The sequence below is a fragment of the Sus scrofa genome, chromosome X, assembly GCF_000003025.6.
Source record: "Sus scrofa isolate TJ Tabasco breed Duroc chromosome X, Sscrofa11.1, whole genome shotgun sequence".
In the NCBI taxonomy this organism is placed as follows: Eukaryota; Metazoa; Chordata; class Mammalia; order Artiodactyla; family Suidae; genus Sus; species Sus scrofa.
In genome coordinates, this window is record NC_010461.5 from 670,029 (window position 1) to 690,985 (window position 20,957).

At 48.5% G+C, this 20,957-nt stretch overlaps 1 protein-coding gene across 2 annotated transcripts in view; it reads right to left on the reverse strand.

The window, feature by feature from the left end:
• PRKX (protein kinase, X-linked) overlaps positions 1–20,957 on the reverse strand; it is a 96,319-nt gene that overhangs the window by 12,608 nt on the left and 62,754 nt on the right. For both annotated transcript variants that reach the window (XM_021079693.1, XM_021079692.1), the window contains exons 4-6: positions 14,982–15,101; positions 4,857–4,952; positions 696–753 (exon numbers count right to left, since the gene is read on the reverse strand). In XM_021079693.1, the coding sequence (XP_020935352.1) occupies positions 696–753; positions 4,857–4,952; positions 14,982–15,101 (274 nt within the window). The remainder of the gene's footprint in view (positions 1–695; positions 754–4,856; positions 4,953–14,981; positions 15,102–20,957) is intronic.

The window sequence follows — 20,957 nt, forward strand, 5'->3', positions numbered from 1 at the left end:
TGGATGATGGATGGATGGGTGGATGATGGATGGATGATGGATGGATGGACAGGTAGATGAATGGAAGGATGGATAATGGATGGATAAAGAGCATGGGGTCCATGCACACCATGGCCTATGACCCAGCCAAGAAAAGGAGTGAAGCTCTGACACAGGCTGCCATGTGGACGAACCTTGAATCCACGATGCTCAGGGGGAGAAGCCAAAGAGAACGTGTTTTACATGATTCCATGTTTTATGGAAGCAAAGAATAGGATCACTGATAGAACGCAGGCTACTTTCTCTGGCCTAGTGCCAGAAGAGCAAGAAGGACAAGGAGGTGACAGTTACAAAATGCGTGTTTCTTTGGAAGAGAATGAACGTGTTCTTCAAACGAACCATGGCTGAGAGCCGCACAGTTCGGCAAATCCATTACCAGCCATCGAACTGTCCACATTAAATGGGTCATTTGGATGGTGTGGGAATTCTACCTCAGTAAGACTCTTTCAAAACACAAAAGTAAATTAAAGAAGGATGAGTCCCCTATCGATCACTGTTGAGTCGCTGGCTCCTCGGCCCCAGGCTCCTTCTGTGGAAATGTGGATTTGAAACGTGGCCGATGATCGACGACAAAGGTTCTGCCTTTGCTGTCACGTCTGAACTCAGACGATGGGCCCTCATCACGAGCACAGCGTAGGACACACAGACACACTCACCTTCATGTTCCCCAGCCGCCTGGTTCTGTCGACGACAAGCAGCTTCCTAATGAGGTCTCTGTTTGGGGGGGAGACAGATACACAGACGCGTTGAGATGGACCCACACAAACACGGCAGCGAGAGAGTCCACAGGGCGCCCGGGACACTGGCTCGTGGGTTCAGACTTCCCAATGGCTGGACGTGTTCGAGCACGTCCCTTCTGCGATAATTGATGTGACTTGGAGCAGCCAGCACCCAGGGACCCAGCTAAGGGTGAGAGGGTGATGACATCACGGCGGAGAAGCACAGCCTTGGAACAGGAACAGGAGGAAACAGGCCCGCCCTGGGGGCCGGGAGGCTCGTTTCAAACACACCCATCGGGCCACCCAGCTCGATGATAAAACATAAGACATGTGCTTTCACCCAAAGCGACGGTGATGGTTTGCCCTGGGGGGTCTAGTGAGTTCTGGGATCCTTGCGTGGCCGTGCTCGCCTTCCCCTAAGCGTGTCATAACCCAGATGGGAAAAGGCGCTGGAAAGGCACAGACAGCCGTCCACATATCACGGGTTCATCTTGCTCTACACCTGAAACTAACACAACCTTCTGAGTCCACAGTACACCAGTAAAATGTATCTATTTTTTTTTTAAAAATGAGCATTCATGGAGAACAGACGTGTGGCTGTCGAGGGCAGGGGGAGTGGGATGGATGGGGAAGGTGGGGTTGGTAGATGCAAACTAGGACATTTAGGATGGATGAGCTGTGAGGTCCTGCTGCCCCGCACCGGGAATTTCTATTCGGTTTCCTGTGTTACCCCATCACGAGCAAGACTATGTTTGTGGATCACCGAGTCCCTTTGCTGTACACCTGAAACTGAGACAACACTGGACATCAACTCTACCTCAAGAAAATAAATTCAAACATTAAAAAAAAAAAAAAATACATGCAGCATCGCATGCACAGACAGAGAGAACTAACTCAGGGTTACCAACGGGGAAAGGTGGGAGACAGGATACATCAGGAATTACGGGAGATTCAGAGAGACACACCACTATCTATAAACTAAACAAGGACTCACTGTCCAGCACAGGGACCTCGACTGCATATGGACAAGAACAAATCTGTGTATAACTGAGTCACTGAGCTGTACAGCTGAGACTCGCCTACAGCGTGAATCAACTATACTTCAGTAAAACAAAATAGATTTTTTTTTTTTTTTTGGTCTTCTTAGGGCTGCATCTACAGCATATGGAAGTTCCCAGGCTAGAGATCCAATTGGAGCTGCAGCAGCCAGCCTACACCACCGCCACAGCAACACGGGATCCAAGCCAACTCTGCGACCTATACCACGGCTCATGGCAACGCTTCATCCTTAAGCCACTGCGAGAGGCCAGGGATTGAACCCGCATCCTCATGGATACAAGTCAGGTTCTCCAGGAACTCCAAAATGAAATGGATTTTAAAAATGATGCTACACTATAAGTAAAATTTACTATTTTAGCCATTAAAAAATAGATATTAACACGAGCAAATACATAACCTAGGATCTGTAGGTGCCCTCTTGACTTGGGGAAGTGGCTCCCGGAAAAATTTAAGCCCTTCTTCGGAAGAGAAAGTGGATTCAATCTGACCACCTGCTGTGTTGCCTACAACAAGGAGGTGCATATGGACAAGAAAATTAATTGGATCCAATCATTGGTAAATCGCTAACACATCTACAATTCAATTTTATTTATTTATTTTTTCTTTCTGAGGAGTTCCCATTGTGGCACAGTGGAAACAAACCCAACTAGGATTCATACGGATGCAGGTTCGATCCCTGGCCTCGCTCCATGGGTTGGGGATCCAGTGTTGCCGTGAGCTGTGGTATAGGTCACAGATGTGGCTCGGATCTTGCGTTGCTGTGGCTGTGGGGTAGGCCAGCAGCTGTAGCTCCGATTGGATCCCTAGCCTGGGAAACTCCATATGCTGTGGGTGCGGCCCTAAGGGGAAAGAAAGAAAAAAAAAAAAAGAACAAAAATAAATAAATAAATGAATAATGCTTAAGGAGTTCCCCTGTGGCTTAATGGTTAAGGACCAGTGTTGTCACTGCTGAGGCTCGGGTTTGATCCCTGGCCCAGGAACTTCCACATTCTGCAGACTTGGCCAAATAATAATAATTACCAGCCAACAATGATGGGATCAGGGGCCTGGGAGAAAAAGCCAGTGGTCTTCGTTTCCTTCTAGAGCAACAGACTTTTTAAAAAATATTTTTTTATTTTTATTTTTAAAAATATTTTCTGTTACAGTTGCTGTCCCGTGTTGTGTCCTTTCCTGCTATACAGCAGAGTGACCCAGGCATACATATATATATATATATAGATTCCCTTTCTCACACTCTCGTCCATCCTGGTCCATCCCAAGAGACTGGACAGAGTTCCCTGTGCGGGACAGCAGGACCTCACGGCTGATCCATTCTCAACGTCCCAGTTGGCATCTACGGACCTCTAACTCCGCGTCCAGCCCACGCCCTCCCCCTCCCCCTCAACAACCACCAGTCTGTTCTTTGCGAATAGACATTTTGAAAAAGAAAGAAATCAATTTTACGGGTGTAGCCCTGACATAGAACGTTGCGTTCGTTTCAGGTCTGCAGCAAAATGCGTCAGTGACTCATGGACGTCCGTCTGCTCCTTTCCAGACCCTTTTCCCATCTAGGTTCTTCCACGCTATCGGGGAGAGTTCCTGTGAGGCTGTACTCCCCTCGTCAGCTGACTGTCCGACCACTCATGGGACAGACGGTCCCTTCGGGATGGCACATGTCTCCCTGGAGCCTCCACGTTTTGCCAAAATCTTTCCAAACCCGCCTGGAGGAGGCATCACAACGCCAGCTCCAGTCTACGGCGGGTCAACACACTGACCGCAACAAAACAAAACCTGGATGCAGCCAGGGGGCCCAGGAGCTGAACAAGTGGTTTTCTGAATGCAATTTCCACGGGTGTGTTAAAAAAAATGTAGCCATGGAGTTCGCATTGTGGCTCAACAGGTTAAGAAGCCAACATAGCATCCATGAGGATATGGGTTCGATCCCTGGCCTCCCTCACAGGGTTAAGGATCCAATGTTGCCACAAGCTGCAGCCTAGGTCACAGGTGCACCTGGGATCCTGCACTGCTGTGGCTGTGGTGTAGACCTGCAGCTGCAGTTCTGATGCGACTCCTAGCCTGGGAACGTCTTTATGCTACAGGGGCAGCCGATTTAAAAAAAAAAAAAAAATGTAGCCAGAAAAAGAGAGCACAGTTGAGTTTTCAACCCAACACAATTAGGTCCCTCTGACGATCAGTGGATTGTGATCATCTGAGGGTCTCCATCAGTCCACCTGAGATTTAAAAAAAAAAAAAAAAAAACACACTTATTTACCTGGGAGATAAAGTAAGACAACTAGAACGTAGGGCTCATTTTATCGGCTAAAAGTTGGCCCCACTGAGCCAGGTCGTTTTGCTTTTCGTTTTCATTTTATGGCCACACCAGCAGCACATGGACGTTCCCAGACCAAGGACTGAATCTGAGCTGCCGCTGCAGCAATGCTGGATCCTTTCATCCACCACGCCCGGGCTGGGGATCGAACCCGTGGCTCCGCAGTGCCCTGAGCTGCTGCAGTCGGCTGCTTCATCCACTGTAGCACAGCAAGAACTCCGAAAGCATGCCGATGTTTTAAAAAATGAAGGTGTTTTCCCCCGCATGGCCACACAAACGCCTCCCCAACTAAGACTGAAGCACCGTGGACGTTCGGGAAGCAAGAAGGTCGGAACTCAACGTTTTCAGGGGTGACCATCATTTCGGCCCGAGAGGAAAGACCAACGCTCCTCCAGCCATCCACACTGGGGGTGCCAACCTCAACCCTCGCCGGGAAAGGAGAGGGGAGCCGTTGTGTCCAAAAAAATCAAACGGCTGTCTCATTAAATATGATAACACATGCTCTTATTTGCTGGCTATACATCCCATTTACCTCCTGAGGTAGAACGCAGGGCCGAGAGCCATGCAGAGGTGACGTCCCACGCCCGCAGAGTCCGTGATGGCATAAAACGACAGTGCCGAGAAGCTGCAGCCCAGCCCAGGATGGTACCCGGCCCGGCAGGTGCCTTGCCTGGGCTTCCCCGAGCCGCTTTCCAAAGAAACATGCGGAACGAGGCCAAGGGTTTACTTACTTGACACTGAAATCCAAATGTCTGGGGAAATCGATCTTGCCCGCAAGAATTTTTTGATAAATGCCAAACGCGTTGTCGTCAAAAAACGGAGGGAACCTATGAGAAGCACAAACAGCTATTTTTAGTGGCAAGGGCACAAAATCCCGCGTCGTCACGAAGGTTCTGGCGGCTGGAGGCGGGCGAGCAGCATGTGCTGCACGGGAGGCGTTGCCTTGGGCCCCGGGGTCCTGGCTCGCTGGGGACCGGCGGCAAGGGCTTGATTCCAAGAGGCGGAACGTCAGGCACGGTCGCCCCACGAGGAGGATGAGCCCGCCAAGAAAAAGCAATGACCATGAGACCACGGGACCAAGGGGGTGGTCACTTGGGGGCCACAGGAAACGTCCCCCCTCCCCCCCGCCAGCAGAACATGAGTGGACATCTTTGCAGGCTTCCTGCTTTAAGGACTGCGTGTCAACCAATAGATGCTCCCTAAATATACACACAGGCTAACAGGAAGAGGCTGGCTTACTCTGGCCCATATTTTATGGCTCAAGAAGTCTCTAACGTTAAAGAAGGCAACATCTGAATCTCCACAGGAAGTCAATGCACCTATTTATGTCCTACATGTGGTGGCTGGTGCCTAGCTTGCAGCTTTGGGCCCAAAGACCTAGCCTAGAGGCTGGGCAAAGGACGGCCCTTAGCCTGTTTGTGTCAATAAAGTTTTATTGGCACACGGCCACGCCATCCACTTATGTAGCATCTGCAGCGTGGTTACCACGGCGAAGGCTGTAGTTCAGGTATGGAAACCTAGAGACCTGTCTTTTTCATTTTTGTCTTTTTAGGGCCACGCCTGCGGCAGATGAAAGTTCCCAGGTGAAGGGTTGAATCAATGCTGCAGCCGCAAGTCTACACCACAGCCACAGCAACACTGGATCCAAACCACATCTGTGATCTATGCTGCATCTGCATCAAAGCTGGATCCTTAAGCCACTGAGGAAGGCCAGAGATCGAACCCGCATCCTCAGAGCCACTACGTCAGGTTCTTAACCTGCTGAGCCGCAATGCAAACTTCCCAACCCAACAGAACTATCTCTTTTAATATCTGCGGGGAAGGGGAAAAAAAGTGACATAAGCTAAAGAAGAAATATACTTAAACTGCAAAGACCAATGCAAGAAGCTCTAGAAGTTAACCACTAAATACACACTAAATATGCGTCCCTGGATACAAAGGTATACTTTCCTCATCGTGCCCGAGACAGAGAGACCTTCGACTCAAAATCACAACCTCCATCAGTTTCTTCAGAACCAGACCTGCTACCTCAGTGGAATAAGCAATGGGAACACCCTACGGAGTTTTCCAATGACACTCAGATGGACGAGGGGCAACCTCGGTGACCAAATCGAATGCCTGGGAAGTTCCCCGATGGCCCAGAGGTTAAGGGTCTGGAGTTGTCACCGCCGTGGCTTGGGTTTGCTCCCTGTCCCAGGAAGGTCTGCAGGCTGCAGGCGTGGATGGTGACAATGAGAGTGATGATGATGCCAAATCAATTCCTGAGGGTTTTTTAAGGGAAAGGGAGACGAGCCAGTGGAATGGTGGGAATTCCACAAAGCTGGAGCCATGTTCTCGCCTCAACTACCTTGAATGGACCTTATCTGGAAACAGACTCAATGCAGGTGTGAGGAAGTGAGGGGTCTGAGAGGGGGGTCCTCCTGGATGCGGGGGGGCCCTCCCTCCAAGGACAGTATCCTCCTAAGAGACACAAGAGGAGACCCAGACACAGAGGAGAAACCACAGGAAGATGGAGGCAGAGACGGGAGGGAGGCAGCCACCAGCCCAGGGCCGCCTGGAGCCCCCAGAAGCTGGAAGAGGCAGGAAGGACCCTCCCCTGGAGCCTCTGGAGGGAGCGCGGCCCTGGGACCCCTTGACCTCAGACACCTGTTCTCCAGGATGGGGGAGGGTGGGTGCCCGTCGTTTTAAGGCCCTCCACTTGTGGTCCTGTTACTGCCACCCCAGGAAACCAATACACAAGTATACTCCAGAGAAGAGAGAGCAGGAAGAGAGAGAGAGAAAAAAAAAAGGCAGAAGAAGAGCACCACGAGGCCTAAAAATCGAAAGGACTTGAGCGCGTGCAGGGAGACGAGGCTGGCCCCCTGGACAAACGGAAGCCTCTCGGGACAGGCAGGAGCAGCTGTGCCCGCGCGGCGTCAAGCAGCCTTTTTCCCTAAAGGATCCCTCGGTTCCCGGGCTGCCCGCGGGGGCCCGAGCACAGACACAGGACCGGTGAGAGCATCGGCGAGGTCACGGAAGCCCTGGGTAGGAGGGCGGAAGAGCCAGCTGTCCTCCTGCCCTGGCTGCGGCCCCGTCCGGGCACAGGCAGTGGGAGGATTTCATCGGCGGGCACGAACCCGCATTCAGCAGTGGGGCGGGGAGAAGAGCGTGTCGTTTGGCTGTCCCCCTATTTAGGCGCAAGAGGACACGCCGTGCTGCTGGCGGGCTGGCGTGACGGAACCCCGTGGCGGGAAAGGCGTGTCAGCGGCGGGTTAAGGAGCGGGGAGAGGGGGGAAAACACGCATCGGTGAGCACGAAGCGGTCCTGCCTGAAGGAAGGAGCCCAGAGAAGGCGCTTCTGAGACCCCGGGGTGTGCAAAGGGCTCCCGGAAACGCTTATATCTCTGTCTCCCACCCAACAGAATCCTTCCGCCTCCGCCGACCGGCCAGGAGCGTCCGCTCCACAGAAGCAGGTGCCACGGGAACCCTGCGACACTCACGGGGAGCTGGACTCAAAGGAAAGACAAGCTATCTGTGTATCTACACGAAGGCACGTTCGAGGATTTCATCCTGGAGCTCCCGCTGTGGCTCAGCAGGTTAACAACCTCACACCGTGACCATGAGGATGTGGGTTTGATCCCTGGCCCCGCTCAGTGCGTTAAGGATCCGGTGTTGCGCAAGCTGTGGCACAGGTCACAGATGTGACTTGGATCCCACACTGCTGTAGCTGGGGTGTAGACCTGCAGCTGCAGCTCCAGTTCGATCCCAAGCCTGGGAGCTTCCCTATGCCACAGGGTGGCTGTAAAAAGAAAAAAGAAAAAAACAAAGATCTTTAAAAAAAAAAAAAAAAAAAAAGAATTTCATCCTAAAACTTCATGCCAGCTTTGCCCTTGGCTCCATCATCTACCCATGATTTTTTTTTTTTTTTTCTTTTGGGCCGCATCCATGGCAAATGGAAGTTCCCAGGCCAGGGATGAAATTCTTAACCTGCTGTGCCACCCTGGGAAGTCCTCCATGATCTACTCTCATATACACCTCAGACCTACCTAAATCGTCCAGTAAAAACTGGACTGTCCCCAAACAGGTGCCAAAGTGCTTGTGTCCTTGCGTTATGAGGTTCTAAACTATCAGCCAGTCCTATCAGGGGATGGACCTGGGAAGGCAGGTACGCTGGAAGTGGGTTCTAGGGAAGGCAGAAAGAGGTTTGGGGGAGGGAGACGAGAAGGAAGGGAGAAGCTGCTCCAATTTCACTCCGTGTTGAGGTTTCCCTCCAACAGCCCCATCCTCGGACACGCCTATAAAACCAACACTCTGGGATCCTCGGAAAAAGCGACCAGAACAAAGTGGTGGTTGGGGCAGAAAGTACTGCGACCAAGAGTCCCGGGGGCACCGCACCTCGGGTGTGGCAGCCGAGATGCTCAAAGTAGGGGGGTCTCACGGAAGCCTGGGGTCCCTGGAGGCCTTTTGGGGAGCTTAGTGATGCCATTCTTCCGACGATGCATCTGAAAGCAGATGCATTTTCTTCCTCGAAATGTTTTCTTCCTCAACTCAAACAACAAATCATGCCAGACAGAGCCTGAAAGAAGAGAACTAGGTGGCCCTCGATGAAGCTGGACGTGAAAGCGATTAAAGACAACGTGAAACAAGACTGCTCTTCTAGAAGCGTTTCAATTTCAGGAAATACTTACTTTTTTTCATTAAAAACTTGGTTTACGTTCCAATTTCAGGAAATACTTACTTTTTTTCATTAAAAACTTGGTTTACGTTCCCCATTTGTAAGTTTACTATTTGTGGTAAGGTGATATATATTTTCATTTTGATTTTCACATGCAGTAATAAACACTGACAGATAGAACCCTCGTCGACGAAAGGAATCTGACGTCCGTACGAACACGGAGGAGTGTTTGTAGCTGTTAGCATGGTAATAACTTTCAGAATAGATGGCTGCTGAAAAATGTAAGGGTCCTGTGGCCAAAATGTTTGAGAACGTCCTGCCCTGTAGCTAATATTCCACCTGGATGTGGCTCTGAATGCAGACAAATGCTCCATCTTCCCTAAAAGGAGGGTTCAATTCCCCCACACAGGTGGAGGTCCCAGGCTGAGCTGCGGGACCCCGGGGCAAGCCCAGGAGTCATTTTGTTCTGGAATGGGCCATGCATTTTCAACCCAACCTACGCATTTCTCATTCAACGAAAATACAGCCCAGTTGTGACAGGCTTTCCTACCTCATCCCAGGTCGAACCCACTAAACGGCTGCTCTTGTTCTCATGAAAGAGTTAAACGACCCACTGAAGCAATGAACAAACAGATAAGACCGGCTAGCCTGTCTAGCTTGACAAGACAGTTGCAAAAACAGAAAATGGAAATCGAAGGACTAGGTTGGAAAGCGGGAGACACTGAAGAAAGAGCCATCTTCCACGTCCCTTACGGTAACGCCCTCCCACCAGCCACCAAAAGTTTCTGGGTTCAAAGGGGCAAGAAGAGCAGCTGTGAGCCCAGCCAGTGATCCTGTGGGCAATCAAAGCATGTAACCTGATGGTTTCACATCCAGTAAGTGCTAGAGACAGAACAGAAAGGGATGCTGGGCAGAGAGAAAGAGAGAGAGAGAGAGAGAGAGTGTTTGTGTGTGTGTGTGTGTGTGTGTGTGTGTGCGTGTGTGCATGCACGGATGCGCACAGGGGGACAGCAGGGGGAATGGGGGGGGCAGGCTCTTAGGACAAGGTACAGGTGACTCTGAACTGTGAGCAACAGACGAGAAGGGACCAGCCTAGGATGCTGTCAGGAGACGGGCAGGCAGAGGGACCCCAGCAGCGAGGGGCACATCAAAGGGTCAGCAGGAAGGACCACGATTCCAGGAGAGGAGCCAGGTCACTGTCTATGTGGGCAGATCTTGTACCGACCACTTGAGAGCCTCGAATAAGAAGCAGCTCTGAGTCTTTCCACTCAAGGGCTGCTGGAGCGGGGGGGGGGACATGGGCTGGATGGTGCCCGTTCCGGACCCCTCCAGCAGCTGCCAGGGAAAGGTGGCCCCAGCAGGAGCAGGTGCAGCTGGAGGAGACGTGAGGACCCTCGGGGCTGGTCCAGGCGAGGGCGGAGGCTGGCCAGACTTGAGAGTCAGACAGGCGTGCAGTGTGGGCAGACTGATGGCTCTGCAAATATCCACCCAGAAAACCTAGCTTCTAACTGAAAATGCAGCCAACAAAAATATGCCATGAACAGAGTTCCCTTCTGCAAAATGCAAGGTTCAGGGAGGCGTATGGAGTTTTGGGTGGGGAGATGGTTTTATTATTAATCTCCACTTACTCTCATAATAGAACCCAATAACAGGTTAGATTCTAATTACATTATTTTCTATTAAATTCCTAACATGCTTTGTTTTTAATGATTTCTATCTTTTCCATTATAGCTGGTTTACAGTGTTCTGTCCATTTTCTGCTGTACACCAAAGTGACCCAGTCACACATACCTATAGACATACTTTTATCTCACGTTATCCTGCATCCTGCTCCATCCTAAGTGACTAGATATAGTTCCCTGTGCTGTTACAGCAGGATTTCACTGCTTTTGAATTCCTAACATTCTACTAGAGTATTAGAAATATCGTCTAACTTTCTATTAGAAACTTCCTACTTTTTAATGTTCTATTATTAGTATATTCGATCCCAACAGTAATTAGAACACTGCCTTAATAGTGTCTACCCTGACAGTAATGAGAATACTATTTTAATAGATTATATCCCAATTGTAATCAGAGTACTACTTTAATGGATTATAACCTGATAGAAATTATATCTCAATAGTAATGAGAACACTATGGTAATAGAGCATATCCAATAGAAATGAGAATCTTATTTTAAGGTTTTATCCCAATTGTAAATGAAAATACTATTTTATATTTTATCTTGATAGAAATGAGCATATCATCATAATAGATTATATCCTGACAGAAATGAGAGTATTATTTTAATATGACTTATCCTAATACTGAGATTACTGTTTGAATGTTATATCCTGACAGAAATAAGAATACTATTTAAATAAATTATATCCTGATAGAAATTGAAGTGCTAGTTTAATTTATTACATCTAGATGGTAATGAGAACACGATTTTAATAGACTTTATCCCAATAGAAACGACAGTATTAGTTTAATGTTTTATCCAGATAGTAATGAAAACACTATTTTACTATATTTTATCCTGATAGAAATGAGAATACAATTTTAATAGATTACATTACGATAGAAATGAGAATGCTATTTTAACATGTTTTATCCCAATAGGAATATTATTTTAACGTTTTACTCCAATAGTAAAGAGAATACTATTTTAAACATGTTTTTTCTCTATAGTAATGAGAATGCTATTTTTTTTTTTTTTGGTCTTTTTGTCTTTTTGCCATTTCTTGGGCCGCTCCCGCGGCATGTGGAGGTTCCCAGGCTAGGGGTCTAATCGGAGCTGTAGCCACCAGCCTACGCCAGAGCCACAGCAACGCAAGATCTGAGCCAGGTCTGCAACCTACACCAGCTCACAGCAATGCTGGATCCTTAACCCAATGAGCAAGGGCAGGGATCGAACCCGCAACCTCATGGTTCCTAGTCGGATTCGTTAACCACTGCGCCACGATGGGAACTCCGAGAATGCTAATATGTTTTATCTCGATAAGAATATTATTATTATTTTAACGTTTTACCCCGATAGTAAAGAGAATACTATTTTAAACATGTTTTATCTCCATAGTAATGAGAATGCTGTTTTAACATGTTTTATCCCAAGAGTAATGAAAATACTACTTTACTATATTTTATCCCAACAGTCATGAGAAATACTATTTTAACAGATTATATCCTCATATAAATTAGAATACTATTTTAATATCTTATACCGACAGTAATTAGAATGCTGTTTTACTATCTTATAGTCTGATAGTAATTAGAACCTATTTTAAGAGACTGCATCCTGATAGAAATTAGAATACTATTTTAGGGAGTTCCCGTCGTGGCGCAGTGGTTAACGAATCTGACTAGGAACCATGGTTGCGGGTTCGGTCCCTGGCCTTGCTCAGTGGGTTAACGATCCGGCGTTGCCGTGAGCTGTGGTGTAGGTTGCAGACGCGGCTCGGATCCCGCGTGGCTGTGGCTCTGGCGTAGGCTGGTGGCTGCAGCTCCGATTCAACCCCTAGCCTGGGAACCTCCATATGCCGCAGGAGCGGCCCAAGAAATAGCAACAACAACAACAACAAAAGACAAAAAGACCAAAAAAAAAAAAAAAAAAAAAGAATACTATTTTAATAGATTATATACTATTTTAGAAAAGTACATCCTAATGGTAAACAGATGACAACTAGGTTATATTAAAATATTGGAATCCTAATAATTATGTTTCTTAATAAGTCTAATAATGATTCTAATACATCCTAATACTATAGTCTAATTCAACTCTACCCTACTGTATTCAAATAATTTTCTATTATAGTCTATTAAAGTTATGTTCTGAGAGTTTATTAGATTCTAACATTATTTACCAATGATATTCCCTATCATTATACTCTGCACTATTTTATTCTTTTTTTTTAGGGCCGCACCTGCAGCATATGGAGGATCCCAGGCTATGAGTCGAATCGGAGCAGGAGCTGCTGGCTGACACTACAGCCACAGCAACACGGGATCCAAGCTATGTCCGTGACCTACACCACAGCTCAGGGCCACGCCGGAACCTAAACCCACTGAGCAAGGCCAGGGATGGAAGCTGCATCCTCATGGATACTAGTCAGGCTCATTAGCTCTGAGCCACAACGGGAACTCCTGAGGCGCAACGGGAATAGAATCCTATCATATTCCATCCTAATAACACAGACCGCACAGGGGACGCAAGAGCCCCATTCTGTAAAAATCACTGAGCACCGGGCTTCGGCGCTCCGCGGGCAATGCTGCCCTCCAGTGGTCAGGGAGGGATGGTAAGAACGGAAAACCGGCGGCCAGCGTGCGTGTGGACGCTGACCACACAGGGAGCACAAATACTGGCAGTTTTTCTATCTTGGTGGTGGGCTGGCTGTATAGGGAACTTATTTCCACCCTCTGCCTTGCTTGCGACGTTCTGGGCTGGGGTGTCTGTCAAGAAATTTCCATCTATGGGCAGGGCTGTCTGTCAAGACATTTCCATCTATGCACTGGGGTGTCTGTCAAGAAGTTTCTGTCTATGTGATTTGCTAAATGTGTGGAAAGTTCAAAAGACCAGAGAGAAAGAGAGAGAGAGAGAAATGTACAGATGATAGAAAGATGGACAGACAGACAAACACATGGAGAGGTAGCTATCAATGATAGATAAACAGATATAGATGAAAAATGGACAGATGACAGATATCAATAGAGATCAATACAGACAGAATACCTAATAGATAACAGCTGTTAGATACACAGAATAGACTGTCTGTAGAATATGTCTACAGACAACAGATAGAGATACAGAGAGTTAACAGGTAGATGAAAGATGCTAAGAGTGAAAGACGGATAAACACAAATGATAGAGACGATAGGTAAATACAATAGGATAACTAGGTGATACGGTTGACAAGACGACAAGAGATTGCAGAGCTCACATCATATACAACAGATAAACAGAGAGACAGACAGACAGACAGATAGGGGTGATACAGGTGACAGATAAATAGGCAGAGAGAAGAAAGACAAGCAGATGATAGAGAGATACAGATGATGGGCGACTAAGAGACAGATGACTGATAGACAGACAGAGGTTTGCACAGATCCCCCCGGGCTGGCCACACACTCAGGGCAGCAACCGACACCCTTCCAGACGCCCTCAGCTGGAAGGGCGTCTGGCACAGGCTCCAGCTGCTGCTCCACTGGGGAGCAAACTCAAGAGTGCCTGCAAGACACTGTACAAGTGAAATGTACAGATGATAGAAAGATGGACAGACAGACAAACCCTAACCCTAACCCGAACCCGAACCCGAACCCTAACCCTAACCCTAACCCTAACCCTAACCCAGCAAAGGGCACAGATGCCAATGAAGGCAGGACAAAGGGAGGGGAGGGAGAGCAGGGGCCACGTCCAAGGGCCCCATGCGAGGGTCCTGGGCACCTCCTGCCTGCCGGCCACACCTTCAGACCGCACAGCCTTGAGGTCACAGGACAAGGAACCCCAGGTCCACAACCACCAAGAACAGGGAGGCTGGCACTGCGTTTCTGCCAGAGAAGCAGCAAACCCGTCTCTCACAGAAGCCACACTTGAGTTCACACACCGCCCACCCCCTGACCAACGGTCCGCCTCTCAGATACCTGGACCAGGGGACCTGACTCCCAATCTCCAAGGCAGGTTGGAGGCTTCAGGGAAGAACAGTCTCTCCCCGCCCCCGCCGCCCAGCCTGCTGTTGGTTCATCAAGTCCCGAACTGCCTCTCGTTACCTTCACGCCCCACACTGTCCTCATCACCAGCCCATCACCACCAGCATCAGCACCGCTGCTGGGGATGGAATCTGTGTTCCTCCAAACGTCCCGTGTTGAAGCTCTAACCCCCACTGGGGCTGTGTGTGCAGAGGGTGTTGTTTGGAGGTAACTAAGGTGACATGACGTCATGAGAGCAGAGTCCTAACCCCATAGGACTGGGGACCTTCTAGGACATTTATCCTCCAAGATGAATGGTATGTTCTCAGGACTCAGGGACAGTGGAGAAGCAGGATTAAGATGCCATGCATTGCTGGTCCTTCAAGCCTGCATCTTATTCTTCCGAAAACAAACCCAATGGTCCACCCCCATCGCCACCCCAAGTGTCTGCCCCGCCCAGGTGTAGAGACCGAGCATCCGCGGACAAGCCATCAGGGGAAGAATGTACCGGCAGGTCCCCAGGAAGCCCTACTCACCCCGAGAGCATCTCAAATATCAGGATGCCAAGCGCCCACCAGTCCACAGCTCTACCGTGGCCCTTGCTCTGGATGACTTCCGGGGCCAGGTACTCGGGGGTCCCGCAAAGCGTCCACGTCCTGTGGACAGAGAAAAAGGGGTGAGGGGGTCCACAAACGTCAGCTGTGCCTGGAGAATGCATGCATCTTCCAAGCCCTGAATGTCACGGTCGGTATCGGAATGGATCACCACCACCCGGTGGCTCCAGACAGTCACACCGGAGCTCCCGCTGTGGCTCCGTGGGTTAAGAACCCAGTAGCGTCCATGAGGATGCAGGCTAGATCCCTGGTTGCGCGCAGTGGGCTAAGGATCTGGCGTTGCTGTGAACTGTGACGCAGGTCAGAGATGTGGTTTGGATCCCGCGTTGCTGGGGCTGTGGTGCAGGCTGGCAGCTGCAGCTCTGATTCAACCCCTGGCCCGGGAACTTTGTGCCACAGGTGCAGCCCTAAAAAAGACACAAAAAGAGAGATGCGGTAACACTGTCTCAGCTGACTTGATTCCCTTACAAACACTCAGTGACCCAAACAGAACGGTCCTGTTTTCCCGGCGCTGCGTTGCTCTTGGTGCCTGCTTGTGCCACTCAGTCCTCGCTTTCCCATAAAATGAGGTGCAAAAGGAAGATTCAAGGATGGATGCATGAACCCCCCGCCTGGGAGGAACCCTCAGGAACCCACACGCCAGCTGGTTCGGTCGCCCCGGAGGACATGCAGAGTGCGTGTTTCTGCCACCTGCTCTGCAAAAGGTCTGAAGTGTTTTCCATGCTTCTGTGTGTTCAGGTCATTTTAGCATCAGTGGCAGCTTTCGGAATTCCTCAGGTTGAGGACCTCTGGGATGTGTGGGGCTTAAACAGGGAAGAGAGCTTCAGAAAGGTGCGTTGAGACTTGCCCCCAAAAAACAAAACAAACAAAACAAAACAAAACAAACCTTAGCTTTTAGCGCCACCTAGAGGGCAGCTGGCTGAAAGCAAGCACGGCGACCAGCGGAGAAGCTGGAAATTTCTGATTGCTCGGATGCATCTCCTCCTTAGATGTGTTTTTCATTTTTTTTTTTAATTGATGTTGAGTTGATTTTCAATGTTGTGTTACTTTCTGCAGTACGGCAGAGTGACTCAGTTATACAAATATATATATATAATTATAGCTATAATATATATTTTATAGAAAATAGAAATACCTATAAAAGTATATATTTATATATAAGTATATGTGATTCAGTTTATATAGATATAAAACTGAATATATATATAAAACTGTGTATGTGTATATATATATATTTTTTTCTTTTTCAGATTGTTTTCCTTTATGTTAATACCATATGGAATATAGTTCCCTATGCTCTACAATAGGTCCTTGTAGGATATGTGTTTTTCACAACAAACAAGAGAGAAACATTCACTGTCTCCTCTTTGTACTTAAAAAAAGCCTAAAGTATTAAATTTTTTAATTTTTTTTATACCCTAAAGTTTTAATGTATCAACTTGAGATTTGTGTGTGTGTGTGTCTTTTTGAAGCCACACCCACGGCACATGGAGGTTCCCAGACTAGGCATCCAATCGGAGCTGTAGCTGCCAGCCTACACCACAGCCACAGCAACATGGGATCCGAGCTGCGTCTGCGACCTACACCACAGCTCACGGCAATGCCGAATCCATAACCCACTGAGCGAGGCCAGGGATCAAACCCGCATCCTCATGGATCCTAGTTGGGTTTGCTAACCACCGAGTCATAACAGGAACTTCAAAACCTTGAGATTTCTAATGTTTCTGCTAAAATAACTAAATGTCTATGCCCTGTGGGAAATAACACACCGCTTTTCTTAATTTTCTCCTCGTTGGTATATGTCAGTCTGGAGGATTTTGCTCACAACAATTCACCTGTGAAAAGGTGAAAAAGGTACAAACAAACTTCCAGGTAGAAGGTAAGTCCTGGGGATGCCATGCCCAGCATGGGGACTCTGGCTCAGCATATACCACTGCATAGTGGAAAGGTGGTAAGGAAGTGGACCTTAAAAGTTCTCATCAAGAGGAGGGAAAAAATGTGTACCTGTGATGCATGTTAATTAGATTTCCCGGAAAGATCGCTTTGTAACATATACACATACTGAATCATGACAGTGTACACCTGAAACCAATACAATGTCATACGGCACTCTTCCCTCACTTAAAAAAACAAAGAAACAAAAAAGATAAAGAGCCACCAGTGGAAGATGGATAAACGGACTGGGGTCCATCCACAGAGGTCACTAGAGTCATCACTGCAGCATTATTCACAAGAGCAGCAAAGGGGGAAACACCCCGAGTGTCACGGATGGATGGATGAAGGATGGATGGGCAGGTGGACGGATGGATGATGGATGGATGGATAATGGATGGGTAGGTGGATGGATGGATGATGGATGAATAGAAGATGGATGGGTGGGTGGATGGATGGATGCGTAGATGATGGATGGGTGGATGGATGATGGATGGGTGGGTAGGTGGACAATGTACAGGTGGACAATGGATGGATGGGTGGATGGTAGATGGATAGATGGATGGATGGATGATGGATGGGTGGATGATGGATGGATTGGCAGGTGGACAGATGGATGATGGATGGATGGAAGGATAGATAGATAATGGATGGGTGGATGACAGATGGACGGGTGGGTGGATGGATGATGGGTGAAGAGAAAATGGATGGATGGATGGATGAAGGATGGATGATGGATGGATGGGCAGGTGGATGGATGATGGATGGATTGGCAGGTGGACAGATGGATGATGGATGGATGGAAGGATATAGATAATGGATGGGTGGATGACAGATGGACGGGTGGGTGGATGAATGATGGGTGAAGAGAAAATGGATGGATGGATGGGTAGATGATGGATGATGGGTGGGTGGGTGGGGGGGACAATGTATAGGTGGACAATGGATGGATGGGTGGATGGTAGATGGATAAATAGATGGATGGATGGGTGGATGAATACACAGCATGTGATCCACCCACATGGTGGAATATCATGCAGCCATGAAAAGGAGTGAAGCTCTGAGGCAGGCCGCCACACAGGTGGACCTTGAACACACAATGCTCAGTGAGAGAAGCCAGGCCCATGAGGACACACAGTGTGTGATTCCACAGACAGGAAACATCCAGAATAGGGCAGTCCAGAGAGACAGGAAGTGCATTTGCGGTTGGCACGGGCTGGGGGAGGGGAAACAGGATAATGGGTTTGGGGTTTCTTTGGGGGGGGGGGTGACAACTTCTAGAACTAAACAGAGATGAGGGTTGCACAGCACAGAGAATGTGCCAAAGTCAATGCCAGTGAATTCTTCACTTTAAAATGGTGAGCTTTATGTCAGAGGCGTCTTCACACAATGTCGGAAAAGCTACGTTGTTTCTGTGCCACACCCCAAGGATGATGGTTTAACCTGGTCCCCGAAAAATCCCACTGCATTAACGCAGCTCTGAACAGATTCTGCTTCAGGACGGCACCCTTTTGAGTCCCTGGATGCTGCAGCCCGTCAGCAAGAAAGAAGGAAAATTAAAATTTTCAACCCCCGTGTCCAAAGCAGAGGAGAATCACTCCCTGACACTGTTGCTGTAAGGGCCACAATCCTTTAGCAAAACTCCTTTTTTAGGAAAACACATTTTTTAGATAACACCTTTGTCAGGAGAGGTGACTCTCTTTTCCTACAAGAGCAATTCTCCTGTAAGTGGGACTGTTTGTTTCCTTGTTTGCGGGGCTGTTCCAGAGCAAGCAAGGTGTGCAATTCACCTGGCTCTTTCTATCCTATCGTCTCATCTAGGATCAAAGCCCAAGGCCATCAAGGGCCTCTGCCTGTTTCATCTGGTTTCTGTTCACGTGTCTGTCACTATCAGAGACATTACATCATTTCACTGGTACCTGCACCGCTGGCCCCTGCCTCCTCCCACACCCCTGGCAGCCACTTGCTGCTCTCCAGCTCAGGGACGTCTGCTTTTACTTTTATTTCTTTGTTTGTTTGTTTAGATTGACAAAGTTGTGTGAGTTTCAGGTTTTCGAATTATTTTCCATTACGCGTTATCACAAGACACTGAATATGGTTCCCTGTGCTATGGAGTCGGTCCTTGTTTATCTCGTTTCTACAGAGCAGTGGGAATCTGTTAACGCCAAACTCCTCCCTTCTCCCTCCTCTCCTTTCTCCTTTGGTAACCCTAAGTTTGTTTTCCATGTCTATGAGTCTGTTTCTCTTTCATAAATTCATTTGTGTCATATTTGAGATTCCACATCTAAGCGATACAATGTAGTATTTGTCTTTCTCTGTCCAGCTTCCTTCACTTAGTATGAGAATCTCTCGGTCCATCCGTGTTGCTGCGAATGGCATGCTTTCGTTCTTTTTCATGGCTGAGTAATATTCCACTGTGTCTATGGACCACATCCTCTTTATCCCTTCCTCTGCTAATGGACATTTAGGCGGCTTCCATGTCTCGGCTACTGTGAACAGTGCTGCAGTGAACATTGGGGTGCGTGTATCTTTTTAATTAAGAGTTTTCACCTTTGCCAGATACATACCCAAGAGCAGGATCTCAAATTGAGCTTTTTCATTTTTCATTCTATTTCTTATTCTTTTTAAGGCCACACCTGTGACATACAGAAATTCCAGGCTAAGGGTTGTATCAGAGCTACAGTTGCAGGTCTATGCCACAGCCACAGTCGCACCAGACCTGAGCCATGCCCGCAACCTACACTGCAGCTTGGGGCCACGCCGGTTCCTTAACCTACTGAGCAAGGCCAGGGATCAAACCTGCATCCCCACAGCGTCCTTAACCTGCTGAGCCATAACGGGAACTCCCAAGGAAGCTTTTTTAGACTCCACATACAAGCAAGATCCTACGGGCTGTGTCCTTCTGTCTGACTTATTTCATTCAGTATAAAACCCTCCAGATCTATATCATGTTGTCCCAAATGGCCAGATTTCCTTCTTTCTATGGCTGAATAATATTCTAGCTCCTATCTTCTGTGTCTACAAGCCAGAAAACATGTGAGGCTACCAGAAGCTAGAAGAGAGGCACAGAACACACGGTTTTCTAGAGCCTTTCGAGAGACCATGGCTCTGCTAAAACCTTCATTTCCTACACCGGTTATTACAAGATATTGAATCGAGCTCCCTGTGCTGTACAGTAGGTCCTTGCTGTTTATCTTCTTCACTGTAGTGTGCACCTGCTCAAACTCCTAATTTATCCATCTCCCCTCTTGGGGTCCCCTTTGGTAACAGTAAGTTTGTTTTCTATGTCTGTGGGTCTGTTTCTGTCTTGTCAATATGTTCATGTGTGTCCTTATTTGGGGAGGGGGGGTTGCAGCCATGGCATATGGAAGGGTCCAGGCTAGGGCTCGAATCCGAGCTGCAGCTGCTGGCCTAGACCACATCCCATGGGAATGTGGGATCCGAGCCACATCTGCGACCCACACCATAGCTCACGGCAACGCAGCATGCGTAACCCACAGAGCGAGGCCAGGGATCGAACCTGCAACCTCATGGATGCCATCAGGTCCATTACTGCTGATCTACGACGGGAACGCTCCACGTGCATCCTATCTTAGATTCTGCGTATATGTGAGTCCTCCCATGGCCTTTAGAACCAGGGTGCTATAACCTTCTGTGGTGTTCAGCCCCTTACCTTGTGGCACTTTGTCACGGCAGCCCCAGGAATTGAACAGCCACCCCCCTGTTGGCCACAGCTCTCACCGCTTACACAGTTCACCTCCGCGCCTAGAGCACGTGAGGGTGTCTTGCTGCAGAATGTGGATCCCCACTTGTGCTAGTGAGGGATGAAAAGCCACCTGATGAGCAGGGAGCCAAGGCATTTGCAAACGCAGCCTCTGACGTCAAGACCATGCTCAGCTCTTTAAACACCTGGCCAAGGCTTGGAGAGACGACAGCCTGTCATCAAGGCGGGAAGCGACAGCTCAG